Source organism: Dromiciops gliroides, chromosome 2, assembly GCF_019393635.1.
Source record: "Dromiciops gliroides isolate mDroGli1 chromosome 2, mDroGli1.pri, whole genome shotgun sequence".
NCBI lineage: Eukaryota > Metazoa > Chordata > Mammalia > Microbiotheria > Microbiotheriidae > Dromiciops > Dromiciops gliroides.
Window position 1 is genome coordinate 176086261 of NC_057862.1, and position 17330 is coordinate 176103590.

A 17330-nucleotide genomic window follows, 5' to 3' on the forward strand; every position below is an offset into this window, starting at 1 on the left:
TCACTTAACCCCAATTGCCTCACTAAAAAAAAAAAAAGAGAGAGAGAGAGAGAGAGAGAGAGAGAGAGAGATAAGGGGGAAAAAAGAGATAAGGGAGGAAACTACATCTTGCTAAAAGATACCATAGACAATGAAGTAATATGAATACTAAACAATGTATGCAATACAAGTAGTACAGTATCCAAATTCTTAGAGAAGTTAAGTGAGTTACAGGAAGAAAAAGATAGCAAAACTGTATTGGTGGGGGACTTCAACCTCCCTCTCTCAGAACTAGATAAATCCTAACCACAAAAGCAATAAGAAGTTAAAGAAGTGAATAGAATTTTAGAAAAATTAAATACCATAGACCTCTGGAGAAAACTGAATGAGGGTAGAAAAGATTATGCCTGGGGGCAGCTAGGTGGCACAGTGGATAGAGCACCCGCCTTAGAGTCAGGAGGACCTGAGTTCAAATCCGACCTCAGACACTTGATACTTACTAGCTGTGTGACATTGGGCAAGTCACTTAACCCTTATTGCCCAACCAAAAAAAAAAAAAAGAATATGTCTTTTTCTCAGCAATACATGGCATGTACACAAAAACTGACCATGTATTAGGGCATAAAAACCTCACAGTCAAATGCAGAAAGGCAGAAATAATAAATGCATGCTTTTCAGATCATGATACAATAAAAAATTTTTTTTTTGCAGGGCAATGGGGGTTAAGTGACTTGCCCAGGGTCACACAGCTAGTAAGTATCAAGTGTCTGAGTCTGGATTTGAACTCAGGTCCTCCTGAATCCAAGGCCAGTGCTTTATCCACTGCACCACCTAGTTGCCCCATGCAATAAAAATTATGTGTAATAAAGGGCCAATGAAAAATAGACCAAAAATTAATTGGAAACTAAATAATCTCATTCTAAAGAATGAGTGGGTCAAACAACAAACCATAGAAACAATTAATAACTTCATCCAAGAGAATGACAACAATAGGACAGCATGCAGGGGCAGCTAGGTGGTGCAGTGGATAAAGCACTGGCCTTGGATTCAGGAGGACCTGAGTTCAAATCCAGCCTCAGACACTTGACACTTAACTAGCTGTGTGACCCTGGGCAAGTCATTTAACCCTCATTGCCCTGCAAAAAAAAAAAAAAGACAGCATGCCAAAACTTATGGGATACAGACAAAGCAGTTCTTAGGGGAAATTTTATGTCCCTAAAAAATGCCTACATGAATAAAATAGAGAAAGAGGAGATCAATCATTTGGACATGCAACTAAAAAAGCTAGAAAAAAAAATTTTAAATCTCCAATTAAACACCAAATTAGAAATTCTGAAACTTAAGGGAGAGATTAATAAAATTGAAAGAAAGAAAACTATAGGATTAATAAATAAAACTAAGAGCTGGTTCTATGAAGAAAAAAGCAATAAAATAGATAAGCCTTTGGTTAATTTGATTAAAAAAAAGACAGAAGAAAACCAAATTACCAGCATCAAAAACGAAAAGGGTGAACTCACCACCAACGAAGAGAAATTAAAGCAATAATTAGGAGCTATTTTTCCCAACTATTTGACAATCTAAATGAAATGGATGAATATGTAAAAAAATATATATAAACTGCCCAGATTAACAGAGGAAATAAAATCTTTAAATAAGCCCATTTTAGAAAAAGAAATTGAACAAGCCATCAATGAATTGCCTAAGAAAAGCTCTCCAGGGCCAGATGGGTTAACAAGAGAATTCTACCAAATATTTAAAGATTAATTCCAATACTATACAAACTATTTGGAAAAATAGGTTAAGAAGGAATCCTACCAAATTCCTTTTATGAGACGAATATGGTGTTGATACTTAAATCAGGAAGGGCAAAAATATAGAAAGAAAATTATAGACCAAACTCCCTAATGAATATTGATGCAAAAATTCTAAATAGAATATTAGCAAAGAGATTATAGCAATTTATCACCAGGATAATACACCGTGACCAGGTGAGATTTATACCAGGAATACAGGGCTTGTTCAATATTAAAAAAAACTATCAACATAATTGAACATATCAATAACAAAACTAACCAAAATCATATGATTATCTCAATATATGCAGAGAAAGCTTTTGACAAAATACAGCATCCATTCCTATTAAAAACACTAGAGAACATAGACATAAATGGAGCTTTCCTTAAGATAATAAACAGTAAGGGGCAGCTAGGTGGCTGAGTGGATAAAGCACCAGCCCTGGATTCAGGAGGACCTGAGTTCAAATCTAGCCTCAGATACTTGACACTTACTAGCTGTGTGACCCTGGGCAAGTCACTTAACTCCCATTGCCCTGCCCCCCCCCCAAAAAATGCTGTGTTAACAGTATCTATCTTAAACCATCAGCAAGTACTATATGCAATGGGGATAAATTAGAGGCCTTCCCAATAAGATCAAGGGTGAAACAAGGATGTCCATTATCACTACTATTATTGAATATTGTACTAGAAATGTTAGCCTTAGCAATAAGAGAAGAAAAAGAAATTGAAGGAATTAGAATAGGCAAGGAAGAAACAAAAATATCATTCTTTGCAGATGATATGATGGTATACTTAGAGAATCCTAAATAATCAACTAAAAGGGGCAGCTAGGTGGTGCAATGGATAAAGCACTGGCCCTGGCTTCAGGAGGACCTGAGTTCAAAGCTAGCCTCAGACACTTAACACTTACTAGCTGTGTGACCCTGGGCAAGTCACTTAACCCCAACTGCCTCACCAAAAACTATTTGAAACAACAACTTTAGCAAAGTTGCAGGATATAAAATAAACCCATATAAATCATTGGCATTTCCATATATGTCCAGCAAAATCTAGCAGCAAGAGATAGAAAGAGAAATCCCATTTAAAATAACTGTAGACAATATAAAATACTTGGGAGTCTATGTGCCAAGGCAAATCCAAGAACTACATGAACACAATTACAAAACACTTTTCACACAAATAAAATCAGATCTAAACAAATGTAAAAATATAAATTGCTCATGGGTAGGCCATGCTAATATAATAAAAATGACAGTTCTACCTAAATTAATTTATTTATTCAGTGCCACACCAATCAAAATACCAAAAAAATATTTCATAGAGCTAGAAAAAATAATAACAAAATTCACAGGGAAGAACAAAAGGTCAAGAATATTAAGGGAATTAATGAAGAAAAAAAAAAGCAAAGGAAGATGGCCTAGCTGTACCAGATCTAAAATTATATTATAAAGTAGCAATCATCAAAACTCTTTGGTACTGGCTAAGAAATAGAGAGGAGGATCAGTGGAATAGGTTAGGCACATAAAACACAGCAGTAAATGAATGTAGCAATCTCCTATTTGATAAAGCCAAAGACTCTAGCTTCCAGGATAAGAACTCACTATTTGACAAAAACTGCTGGGAAAACTGGAAAATAGTATGGCAGAAACTTGGCATAGACCTACATCTTATACCATACACCAAAGTAAAGTGAAAATGTGTACAAGATATAAACATAAAGGGTGATACCATAGACAAATTAGAAAAGGAAGGAATAGTTTACTTGTCAGATCTATGGAAAGGGGAAGAATTCATGACCAAAGATGGAATAGAGAACATTATAAAATGCAGAATGAATCATTTTCACTACATTAAATTTAAAAAGTTTTTGCACAAACAAAATCAATGCAAGCAAGATTAGAAGGAAAGCAGATAGCTGGGAAATAATTTTTACAGACAGTGTTTCTGAGAAATGCCTCCTATCTAAAATATAGAGAGAAATGAATCAAACATAAGAATACAAGTCATTCCCCAATTGAGAAATGGTCAAAGGACATGAAAAGACAGTTTTCAGATGATGAAATTAAAGCTATCTACAGCCATATGAAAAAATGAACTGTTCTCAATCTTTAATTTGCAAATTAAAATTATTCTGAGTACCACTTCACACCTATCCAGTTGGCTAATATGACAATGAAAATGATACATGTTGGAGATGCGGGAAAATTGGAACACTAATGCACTGTTGGTGGACACTTTATTTGTATAATTCCAAATGACTTTCCAAAAGGGTTATACCATTTCACAACTCCACCAATAATGTATTAGTGTGCCTGCCTGTCATTGCACATTCCCTCCAACACTGACTATTGCCATTTTGGGGGTTATTTCAGGGTGTAAGGTGAAATCTCAGAGTAGTCTTCATTTGCATTTCTCATTATTCGTGATTTGGGTCATTCTTTCATATGATTGTGAATACTTTGCAGTTCTTTTTAATTGTTCTTTGTATTTGAAATATTCATCTTTGTTGGTGATCATTGCATATATATAATAAAAAAGAAAATGAAAACTTTTTTTAAAGTTTTGCCACATCCAAAGAAAAGGTAGAAGAGAAAAAAGGAGCTGTCTCTTAACTATTCTGCTGTTGAAAATGGGGGTGGGGAAGCTGACAAAAGCCAAAACAGACAATTTAAATAACATTTTGCAGTTCTTTTGAGAGCTTTTTGTTTATATCCTCTAACCATTTATCAATTTGGGAATGGCTATTAGTCTTACATATATTTATTAATTGTGTATATAACTTGGATACCAAACTCTTATCAGAGAAATTTGAGATAAAGATTTTTTTTCATTTCACCACCTACCTACTTATCCTATGTGCATTAATTTTGTCAGTGCAGAGGCTTTTCAGTTTCATGTAATCAAAGTTATCAATTGTTTCTGTTTGGTTAAAAAATATATTCCCTACTCATATCTGGGAGGTATATGATCTGATTTTCTTCTAATTTTTTATATTATGATATTTGATATTTAGGTCATATTTAGAATGTCTAATGGAATATGGCAGAAGCTATTGTATAAACCTAATTTCTGCCTGACTGCTTTCCAGTTTTCCCTGTAGTTTTAATCAAATAAAGAGTTTTTTCTTAGATTAATTGTTTTCTATTTTATCAAATAATGGGTTATTAAGTTTGATTGTTTCTGTTTCTCCCTTGTCTGATTTATTCCATTGATCTGTTTCTCTATTTATTAGCCAATACCAGACAGTTTTGATAACTACTGCTTTATAATATATAGTTCTCTCTTCCACATTGGAGGGGTATGTGTGTTAGGGGAACAGCACCCTTTCGATCTGGAAAATTCACATAAAAATTTTTGGTCCTCCCTTTGAACCAGAGACTGTATCACCAGGCTTGTAACCCAAGGAAACCATTGATAAGAAAGTTCCTGTTTATACCAAAATAGTTATATCGGCACTTTTTGTGATATCAAAGAATTTGAAACAAAGTAAATGACTATCAGTTGGGACATAGCTAAACAAACTGTGGTACATAAATGAATACAGAGAAACATGGAAAGAGCAGAATAAAATAAGCAGAGCCAACAAAATAACATGCATAAATACTATGAAAATATAACTGGGAGAAAACAACTACACAGCAAAAAAATTACAAGTAAATGTAACAAAATTATAAAGATCAAGCAGGACTCAAATGAAGAAATATGAAAAGACACCCCCAACCATGCCTTTGTAGGTAAAAGACACACAAATGTTACACATTGCATGCTTTCAGATTTTTTCTATAAGATGAGCTGATTTTCATTCCTCTTTAAAAATATTATTTATTGGCGCAGTGGATAAAGCACTGGCCCTGGATTCAGGAGTACCTGAGTTCAAATCCGGCCTCAGACACTTGACACTTACTAGCTGTGTGACCCTGGGCAAGTCACTTAACCCTCACTGCCCACAAAAACAAACAAACAAACAAAAGACTCAGCTCCAGTGCTGAAATGCTGAAAGCTTGAGGCTTACACACACACACACACACACACACAGAGTATGCAGTTGCTAGTGTTCTCCTTTCCTACTTTTTATTAATTTTATATATAATATGTATATGTTGCTGCCACCATTAGAATGTAACCTCCTTGAGTTTATTTAGTTTTACTTCTATCTTTGTAGCCTCATTGCTTCACATAATGCTTAGCACATTGTAGGTGATTAATAAAAGGTTATTAGTCGATTTAGACCATGGATTCTTGACTTTTTTTATATATAAAACTTAGTACAATACCTAACACATGGGCACTTAATAAATATTTATTGATTGACTAATCAGTTATAGACTCCCTTGGCAACCTGGTGAAGCCCATGAACCACTTCTCAAAATATTTTTAAATACATAAAATAAAATACACAGGATCACAAAGGAAACCAGTTATGTTAAAAAAAAAAAACAAGTTGATGGATGCCAGATTATGAACTCTTGATTTTTAAAGTTCCCTTTTTTCCTTAATTGAAGCATGAATTTGTCATTAAAAGTTGTCCTTGAGATTTTTGGGTCCATCTGTAGAATTTTAGTCCATGAGATTCTACCTATCCTTTCTCTAAACTCTTTGAAATCTACTCTTCCAAATCTGCAATGCATGCCACATCAAGCCCACATTTCCTCCATTTCTCTATCCCCAACTATTCAAGAGGGTCTTTCCCAAGTGTTCTGTTACTTATAAATAAGCATTTTTTGTTTATGGGTCAAAATTAGGTCCACAATAGCACTTCCCTTTCTGGCTTCCTCAACTTTCTGAAGCTCCTTTAATCCGTAGCTCATCCAAAATATTTAAGGGTGCATCATGAGTGCCAACCTAAATGATTAAGATCTACAGTCTCACAGATGGACATTTTTAATAGGTATATTAAACTGAGACTAATTGTTCTCTGTTCCTAAGTGAAAATATTACTGCCTAAATCAAAAATATGTCAATTACTCACCTTTAGTCACACATTTTTTACAGAAAATATGGCCACAGCTGGTTACAAAGAAATGGGTGCCATCTTTTCGGAAGCACTGATTGCAGTGGAACCAATCCATTCTGGAATACAAGTTCAGAAAATACATAACAAATTAGAAGTCCAATTGTACAAAACACTGAGGGAGGTGATAGGGAAAATAGGAATTTTAAAAAACACAGGGTCCTTTACCTTAAGGAACTTACAGTTTAAGAGGAAGATAAAATACCAATACACCATTATATACAATATCACATAAGTGTATTAGAAAATTATAAAAGAAAGTCCTATGTGAGATGTGAGAGAGAAGCACATTATACATAGGTTAGGGAAACCTTCCTGGAAGAGGTGGCCTTAGAAATGAGATTTACAAAATTGTGCAAGAATCAACAGGCAAACAGAAAGAGGGCATCTAGGCATAGGAAATAGCTTTAGCCTGAAATCACCAATAGCTCAACCTGTTTGTTTGTTTATTTTTTTTTAATTTTATTTTATTTTTGTGGGGCAATGAGGGTTAAGTGACTTGCCCAGGGTCACACAGCTAGTAAGTGTCAAGTGTCTGAGGCCAATTTGAACTCAGGTCCTCCTGAATCCAAGGCCTGTGCTTTATCTACTGCACCACCTAGCTGCCCCCCCAACTCAGCCTGTTTAGGGAAAAGAGTTGCATAGTTTGGTTGGGATGTAGATTGCATAGTGTAAAGTAAAGATGAGGTTACAAAGGATACTTTGCAAAAGACAGAGTTCTCAGTTTTGGACAATCTTTCAATGTCTGAGAAAAATGTGAGAACACCCAAAGTGCTAGGGCCTGATCTATACAGACAGAGCAGTCTTTAAGACTGATCCAAGTGCATAACTAACAATTTTTACTGTTTCTAACACATTGGAGATATGGGCAGGTCATTGATGATAATAAGCTAAGTATTCATTCACAACTGGTTATTGGCAGTAAAGAACTTACCAGTAAACCCTAAAGCACAAAGTGTTAAAATATTTAATATATTTTCTATGTATTTTATGTCACACTGTAGCTAAGTGTAAAACACATCAGATTTGGAGCTAAAAGATCTTAGTCAAGTCTCAGGTGTATCACCTTGAACACATCCTATCTCATCTCTGCCGTGAGACCTTGGGCATGTCACATTTTAAAAGAAAAAAATTGGGTTATTTATACAGCCCTTTTCTGTAATCTCATTAAAGGTTTCTGTGCCTGTTTCCTTATCTGTGAAACAGATGACTGGGCCTAGATGATCTTGAAAGGTCCTTTTCATCTTTCAGGCCTATGTTGATTGTATCAAATCCTTATTAGGAAATAGGTAACAAAACAGAATAGGGTGGGCCTTTCCCCCACCCAGCCCCATAGCTGTATTGACAGAACTTAAAAAGTAAATTATAAGAAGCCTCTCAGAAAATAAACAAAAATGTAATTTTTTTTTGAAAGGTGGTTTGACTTCTTAGTGAAAATTAACTTCCTAAATTGGAGAGGTTAATCCTGATGTGGAAGCAGTTGCCATAAGTCCCCCGAAATACAAACCCAAGGTAGGTTACAGATTTTGAGGCTCCAGGTGGGCCGAGATGCAACTTTGGAAAATAACATATTTTATGGGGGTTAAAAAAAATGGGTCCATTTTGCAAGGTGGGGCATCTTTGGCAGTGTCCATGGCCGGCCATCTACACTAGGAGACTTAGGGTGACTATCCCCCCCACCTGAAGGATCTGGCTTGTGAGATGATGTTGGCCACCTTTATCTCTCAACGGGCACGGGAAACCACCTAGAGGCCCGAAAAGGCGGGAAAACCCAGACAGGCTGAGCCTGAGGTGTTAGTCTGTCGGGTCTTCGAAGTCGACTAAGGGCAGAGAGAAGGAAGAGGAAGTGAACACTGAAGGTCCAGTGCGCATGTGCACCGCGAAGGCCCGTGAGCACCATGGCTCCACCCACTTGCCCTCCTCTCGAATGAATTTCTGGGCTGTCTGTCTCCCTCACACCTACAACCTGGCTCCCTGCTGTCGATGACATCAGCCCAGGGCTTCAAAGGTACTGAGCATCTCTTCTGAGTTCATTCCCTTGGAAACTCAGGGAGGCTCCACCCCCCCCCCTCCCCCCCCCCCAGTTCGGTGCAAGAGTACGCTGAAACCACCAGGAAACTGCTCGATTGTTACATTTTCAGTGTGAGCATTTACACCTGGGAAATTCACAAAGAGTGGCAAAAGAGCTTAATTTATTGTTTTGTTCATTGTCTCGATTTAAGAAGGTGATGGGGAACATAGTAAAAATGTAGGTTTAATTCAAAAGTGTGGTCTGCGTTTTAGAGAGCCAGTTGTTAAACATTTACCAGCCCATCTCTTATAGGGAGACAAGGAGAGAGTCATGCAGTATTATAACTGGAAAGGTCTCTGGGAATCATCCAACCCTTATTTTATAGATGAAGGAACAAGTCCTTGTCTGTGAGGTTGTTTGGAAAACTGGGAGTAGAACCCAGGCATCCTGACTCCCACTGCAGTACTCCCTGCTGTTTGCTAAGTACTTCACTTCCCATACCAAGTAGAGTAGAATGCTATTCTAAATCATAAAATTTAGAGCTAGAAGGGACCTTAGAGATCTCTAGCCACATCCTAACCCTGCCCCGCAATATTTTTTCAGATGAGAAAACTGAGGCCTACAGAGTTTAAATGAATTGTCCAAAGTAGCAGAGTATGAAATCCAAGATTTTAACTCAGGTCCTCTGAATTTAAATGTGTTACTCTTTCCTCTACACGAAGCTGATGCTTATGTTCTGTTATATGGATGAATTCCATATGCCAGGCAAGTTAAACCACCACAACCCCCCTAAGCCCCAAAAGAGCCCTGAGAATAGCAGTGCCTCTCCCCAAAACACTGATCCTGCTTCCAGACCTTCCCCTGCAGGCATCATCTGAGGAGAGCAACCCCTGTGGAGGAAGGACCTGCTGTACTCCCACCAACACTTACTGTTGACCAACTGCCACCAATGGACAAGTAAGTCCAAGAGCCCTGGCAATAACAGCACTCCTATGCCCCAGACAACTGACCTTGTTTTTTAGACTAGCGTTAGCAACCCTCATCGGTGAAGGCAACCCCTACAGAGAAGGAGCCAGCCATCTGGAACAACTGCCAATCAACTGCCCACAGGGAGGGCAAGCCAACCTAGCTGAAGCAGCAAGGCATTCTGAGGAAGAGACAAGTGGCAACATGTGCAAGAGGAAGTCAAACTAGTGCTGTTACCTGAACTGCCACCTCCAACTACCCAAAAGCTGCTACCAATGGGCAGGGCTGTAGTCCCTGTGTCCTCAGCACCGACAGGTACTGAAAACAGTCAAAAGAAAGTTCTCAACCTCAAGGTCCCTGAAACTGCCAAATGGTTAAACATTAGAAACAGATATGGTTTTGTCAGCAGAAATGTCGTTTAAAAATATACATTACCATCTGTTTTGCTGCTGCACCCCAACGACTATGGGATGTAACTTCTGGCTGAAATCTTCTATATGTGTTGTCTCCTCCATTAGAATATGAACTCCTTTACACCAGGAACTGTCTCCCTTTTCCCATTTGTATCCCTAATCCTTTACCCAAGGGAAACACATGCATGCATTTTCATTCATTCAAAACAACAAATATTTTTTGAAGTACCTGCTATTTGCAGTACATGTAAAGATCAATTAAAACACAGTACCCAACTTCAAGAATTTATAGTCTTTTTTTTTGTGTGGGGCAATGGGGGTTAAGTGACTTGCCCAGGGTCACACAGCTAGTAAGTGTCAAGTGTCTGAGCCCAGATTTGAACTCAGGTACTCCTGAATCCAGGGCCGGTGCTTTATCCACTGCGCCACCTAGCTGCCCCAAAGTAATCCTTTTTCTTTTTGTTGTTTTTTTTTCCTTTTTTGGTGAGGCAATTGGAGTTAGGTGACTTGCCCAGGGTCACACAGCTAGTAAGTGTCAAGTGTCTGAGGCCGGATTTGAACTCAGGTCCTCCTGAATCCAGGGCTGGTGCTTTATCCACTGCGCCATCTAGCTGCCCCTTAAGAATTTATAATCTAATAAGAGTGGTAAGATGCTCACACAAGTGACTATAATACAAATTAAAATATAAGTACATAAGTTTGAACAAAATGCAATGAGAGTTGACAGAAGAAATCCAACTAGAGGAATTGAGTGAGGCTTCATGGTCTAGATATTATTTAAGCTTGGCCTTGAAGAATGGAAAGAATTTCAATAGCTGAAGATAGAGGAAGGGTCATTGAAGTCAAAGAGATATACAATGCCATATATAAAGGTACTAAAATTGGAACGCAGAGGGAGCAGTAACCCAATTTGGCCAAAGCATTGAAAATAGCAGAGAGAAGAATGTCATCTAAGAATGGAAAGGCAGATTGGTGATAGATTCTAAAGGACCTTGAAAACCAGATTAAGAAGTTCCAACTTTCTTTAGTAGGCAATGAGGAGCTACTGAAGATTTTTGAGGAGGAAGGTAGCATGATGGGACTTACGTATTAGGTAGATAAATTTGGTAACATGCTGATTAATTTAGTTCAGCCTACTACATGTAGAAAATTAGAAAGCTCTCACATAAGACCAATAACTGGAAACAAAATTGATACCAACAGATTTGGGAACAGGTCAAATTGTGGTTAATTAATTTAATAGAATATTATTGCTCCATAATTAATTATGAATATGAAGAATATAGAGAAGTATGGGAAGACAAATGAATGGATGTAAAATGAAGAAACCAGAACTTTACAATTCTTATTACAAGAGAGTTAATAAAAGGAAGAAAAACAACAAATAAAAACAGAATGCTGTGTGATTATAAGGAACAAGTTTGGCACCAAAGAAGAAATAAGAGAATGTGCCTCCCTCCTTTTTTTGCAGAGGTAAGAGACTCTGAATATGGAACACTGTATAAAAAGTCAGATTTGGTTGATGTTGATTAGTTTTTCTGAACTGGGTTTTTCCCCTCCTCTTTTTTGAGCAATTTTTTGTTATAAGCTTTTCTAAGTAGAAGAGGGGGAATGTATATCTGGGGGAAAAGGTGTTGTAGAAACAAAAGCTACCAATAAAACTTTAAAAGAAAGTTAAGTAGGGGGCAGCTAGATGGCACAATGGATAAAACATGGGCCCTGGATTCAGGAGGACCTGAGTTCAAATGCAGCCTCAGACACTTGACACTTACTAGCTGTGTGACCCTGGGCAAGTCACTTAACCCTCACTGCCCCACCAAAGGAAAAAAAAAAAAGGAAGTTAAGTAAATAGTCCAAGTGACAAATGGTGAAGGTCTGAACTAGGGTGATGGCTATGGGAATGAAAAGTACGGAACAGATAAAAAAGATACTGAAATTGATAAGATTTGCCCATGAATTAGATATGGAGTCCATCAAAGGGAAAGAAGTCAAATAAGACTTCTAAGGTAAGGAGCAGGTATACATAAAAGAATGGTGATACAATTAATATAAATAGAAAAATGAGGAAAAGGAGTGAATGGAACTGTGAAGGGTATTTGGCTTTGCTTTAGTGTAAGAGAACTGGCTCTGTTATGTGTATGTGGAAATATATATAATATAATAGTACATTATTACTAATATAATACTATAGATAGATAGATAGACAGACAGATTAGATAGTATGGTGGCAGGGGTAGAATGCCAGGCCTGGAGTCAGGAAAACTCATCTTTCTAAGTTGAAATCTGGCCTAACTTAGTAGCTGTGTGACTCTGGGCAAGTCACTTAACCCTGTTTGCTTCAGTTTCTTGAAATGAGCTGGAGAAGGAAATGGCAAATTACTTCAGTATCTTTGCCAAGAAAACCCCAGGGGCAGCTAGGTGGCGCAATGGATAGAGCACCGGCCCTGGATTCAGGAGGTCCTGAGTTCAAATCCTGCCTCAGACCCTTGCCACTTACTAGCTGTGTGACCCTGGGCAAGTCACTTAACCCCAATTGCCTCACCAAAAAAACAAAACAAAAAAAACCCAAATGGGGTCATGAAGTCGGACATGACTGAAAAATGACTGAACAAAAAAGAAAATTAAGAAATGGCATTAAGCATATCTCTTCTAGTTATTCTCATGGTGCATAGCAAGTTCACTCCCAAGTGTGATGGACAAGGGTGTGAATAAAGTAAGCTTTGGAAAAATTTTGCTTCTGACCCTAGTATTTGAACATAAGATGTAACAGTAACTAAATTTTAACTTGAAAATAGAATTCTAGTCTGTATGAAATGATGTTTAGCCAAAGGACTGAAGATGAAACATGCTAACTGCTTCCTGTTAACAAAGTAATGGACTTAAAATGCAGAGACATACATTATTAGATATGGTCGATGTGGGAATATTTTTTTTTTCCTGGATTATGTATATTTGTTAAAAGGTTGTTGTTTTTTCTTTTTAAAAAACTTTGGTGCAGGCAGTGGGAAAGAGAGATAACAAATGCTTCTATAAATAAACATGCAAATGAATGAATAAGTAAATGAACAAATAAATTAAAAATAATACCAATAGTCATCCACAACAAAAAAAAGAAAAGGAATGAAGTTTATCCACAATGCTCATTTGTCCAATGTTTACAGCAGTCTGCAAGGCCAAGTTTTTAGTTGTGTTTTCCTCCCCTTCCTACAAACTCTTCCCCCCATTAAGGTTTCTATCAATTGCTTACTTCAGCGTATATAAGTTTTGACTTTCAGTAAACCCAAAATCCATTGTACTGCTTAAGACATTGCATTACGAAGTACACTAGTGAATAAAGAAATGAGAGTTGAACTAGGTTCTCCTGAGTTGGGAGGACAGAGGTTATAGACAGACTAATGACAAGAAAAGCTAAGTGATAAGTTCAAATTGGGTAGACAAAGTGGAATTTGTCTCAGTTAATAAATTTCCCTTCATTCCCACATACTGAACATGTTTTCTGGGTTGTTGTTTTTTTTTTGTTCCCCTGCAGCTATTAGCGTAGCTGGCTCAGTTGAAGAGAGCTAAGGGCAGTAGACAGAAGAATAATTTGCCGGGATTTTTGTCTCTGGTGTCATAGAAGAGATTCATCATCATCTCCAAAAGAGCGTGAATCATAACAAAACAAGTCTGCTTGTAGCAGCTGGGTAAAAATCCTCAGGATTACATTGACCTGAAAAAAGCACAACTTCCTTTGAACCTATAGATTTGTCCCTAAGACAAGAAGAGTATTTTTTCAACAAAGGTTTTTCCATCTTTTTCTTTTTAACTTGTGTTCTCCCTGGCTGTACCTATCTCTTCCCCCTTTTTCTTCTTTCACTAAATGTCTCTCAGGATAGACTACAAGGCATACCTTGGAGATATTGCAGGTTCAGTTACAAACCCCTGAGAAAAAGTGAATATTGCAATAAAGCAAGTCACACAAATTTTTTTGGCTTCCCAGTGAATTAAAAATTTATGCTTATACTATACTGTAGGCTATTAAGCGTGCAATGCTTTAAAATGTACATACCTTAATTTAAAAATACCTTATTGCTAAAATATATATATATATATATGTGCTAGCCATCATTTAAAAAATGTTAGCTATCATTTAAAAAAGTGCTACTGGGGCAGCTAGGTGGCACAGTGGATAGAGCACCGGCCCTGGAGTCAGGAGTACCTGAGTTCAAATCCGGCCCCAAACACTTAACACTTACTAGCTGTGTGACCCTGGGCAAGTCACTTAACCCCAATTGCCTCACTTAAAAAAATTTAAAAATAAATAAATAAATAAAAAAGTGCTACTCATCAATGCGAGCCTTCAGTGAGACATAATCTTTTTGCTGGTGGAGGGTCTTGCCTCAGTGTTGATGTCAGCTGACTGATCAGGGTAGTCTCTGAAAATTAAAGCAACTGTGGAAATTTCTTTTAAAAAGACAACAATACGGGCAGCTAGGTGGTACAGTGGATAGAGCACTGGCCCTGGAGTCAGGAGTACTAGAGTTCAAATGTGACCTCAGACACTTGACACTTACTAGCTGTGTGACCTTGGGCAAGTCACTTAACCCCAATTTCCTCACCAAAAAAAAGAAACCAAAAAAACAAAAAGACAACAATGAAGTTTGCCAAGTTGATTGACTCTTCCTTTCACTTGAACACTTAAAAAAGCTATTGTAGGGTTATTAATTGGCCTATCAATATTATTGTTTCTGGGAATAAGAGGGTGTGAGGAGAGGCCAGCTGGTGGAGCAGTCAGAACACAAACACACACACACATTTATTGATTAAGTTCGATATTTTGTATGGGCACGGTTAGTGGTCCCCTGAAACAAAGAAATGATAACATCAAAGGTCACTTATCACAGATCACCATAATATATATAATAATAATGAAAAAATTTAAATATTGTGAGAATTCACTAAATGTAACACAGAGACAACATGTGAGCACATGCTTTTGGAAAAATGAAGCTGATAGACTTGCTTAATCTTTCATTTGCAAAAAAAACCCAATATCTACAAAGAGCAATAAATGAGGTATGCCTGTATTCAAGTCCACAACTCAGTAAGTCAAAACCAATTTGCCAAGTAGGAAACAACCTCTGGAAAGTGAAGAAGTTCCAGATTTGCTGCAGTGTTTGCCTGTGACATATTTGAGTGTGTGTATTATGTGTGTGCAGGTGTAAGTGTAGATATAGGTCCAGGTGTTGGTATAGGTTGTAGAAGATAGAAACTGTAGAACAGGATCATGGTATGTGTTTTTCTTGTGAGATATTTAAAACCTCAAATTATTAGATAGGGCAAAGAGCCAGCTCTGAAGCTAGGGACCTGGCTTCAAGTTCTGCTTCTGATACACTAAGACTCTAATTACCAAAAAAGGAGGAGTTACCTGGGAGTTTCCTTTTCTAATGCAATCATAAGTGTAACTTAAAATTTTACCCTTCTTTTTTTCCTCACCTAAAACAGATGATGAGTAGGTACAGGGTTCACTGCAAAAGAGAGAAGTGGATGAGTTATATAGTCAATCCTTTGCTCTAATAATAACTGTTATTAACCATGGGTGGTTAGGTGCCACAGTGAATAGAGCACTGGGCCTAGAGTCAGGAAGACCTGAGTTCAAATCCAACCTTAGACACTAGCTGTGTGACCCTAGGCAAGTCACTCAACCCTTTTTGGCTCAGTTTCCTCATCTGTAAAATGATCTGGAGAAGGAAATGGCAAACCACTGCAGTATTTTTGCCAAGAAAACCCCAAAAGGAGTCACAAAGAATCAGATATGACTGAAAATGACTAAATGAAAATGACTAAACAACAATAATTGGATTCACTGAAATAATATAGATCACCATGTCATTTCTCTGTTTGTACAGTAGGTGTCACCCACTCTCAGCCTTTCTCTAGAAGAAAGTGCCACTAAATAAGCATTTATGATATTTCACCTTTTCTTCTACCTTTCTCTGGTTAAAGGGTAACAATTTGCTCCTAGCATGAGTAAGCAATATTAAAAAGCCACTCAGATGTTGGCCACTGAGATGTTTTGTAAGACATATTGTGTGTGTGCATATAGATATATATGTAATTATATTTTATATTACATTATACTATTATATATACCATTACAAAATAAATGGAGAATGAGGTATTGGTGTGGAAAATAGGAATTGCCATTGGTAGATCCCTTTTGGGTTTCAAAACACATCAAGATTGATGTTGGGGAATACATTTCTAGCCCAGGCTTTAGACCAAATTTCTCAAATCACTTCAGACACAAGATCATAGGGTTTAGAACTAGAAGAGACCTTGGAGGTCATGCAATTCAATGCCCTCATTTTTTTAAACTGAGGTCCAAAGTGTAGTCAGGATTCAAATTTAGATCTTCCAATGTCCAAAGACCAGGACTCTTTCTACTATACCTCATTCTAGTGGGTGTTCATTTCACCCTGAGCGTCATTGTTCATTGAATATCCAATCAGTTGATAATATTACTGATTCTCCTTCTGTAACATCCCTCCCATCTGTCCCCTTTTTTTCTCCACTTAACTATTATCACCTGAGTTTAGGCCCCTCATCCTTTCACTTGAGCTATTTCAATAGCTTCCTAATCGATCTCCCCAATCCAATTTATTTTTTTCTACCTCCACACAGCTGCCAAACTTCTATCACCTAAAGCACAAGTCTGATTATATCACTTCTCCTGCTCAAGAAGTTTCAGTGGCTCTAGGCTAAAATACAAACTTTTCTGCTGGACACTATAGCCCTTCATAATAAATTCCACACTATTTCTCCCTCACATTCACTTTTTTTCTGACCTAACTGACCTGTTTCCCATAGGCCACATGCTTCTTCTATACCTTTGTACAAGCCTCCCACCTTGTCTGAAAAGCTCTCCCTCCTCACTTCCACCTCTTGTAATTCCTGGCAGTCTTTATGTTCAGCCCTAGTGCCAGCTCCTACAAGAAGTCTGTCTTTCTTGACCTCCTTAGGTTGTCATTTTTCTTTCCCAGCAGATTATTTTATATTTTTTTTACATATTGAATTTATTCCTCTATGTACATGCTCTTTCAATTCCATCCCATTGAATAAACCCTTATTAAGTGCCTACTTTGTGCCAGGCACTGTGTTAAGAGGCAAAAGAC

General features: G+C 37.4%; 1 protein-coding gene across 1 annotated transcript in view; it reads right to left on the reverse strand.

Annotated features, from left to right (window-relative positions):
- RNF212B (ring finger protein 212B) overlaps nt 1–17330 on the reverse strand; it is an 83667-nt gene that overhangs the window by 64634 nt on the left and 1703 nt on the right. Inside the window, exon 2 of the mRNA XM_043980484.1 lies at nt 6745–6845. Within this exon, the coding sequence (XP_043836419.1) occupies nt 6745–6845 (101 nt within the window). The remainder of the gene's footprint in view (nt 1–6744; nt 6846–17330) is intronic.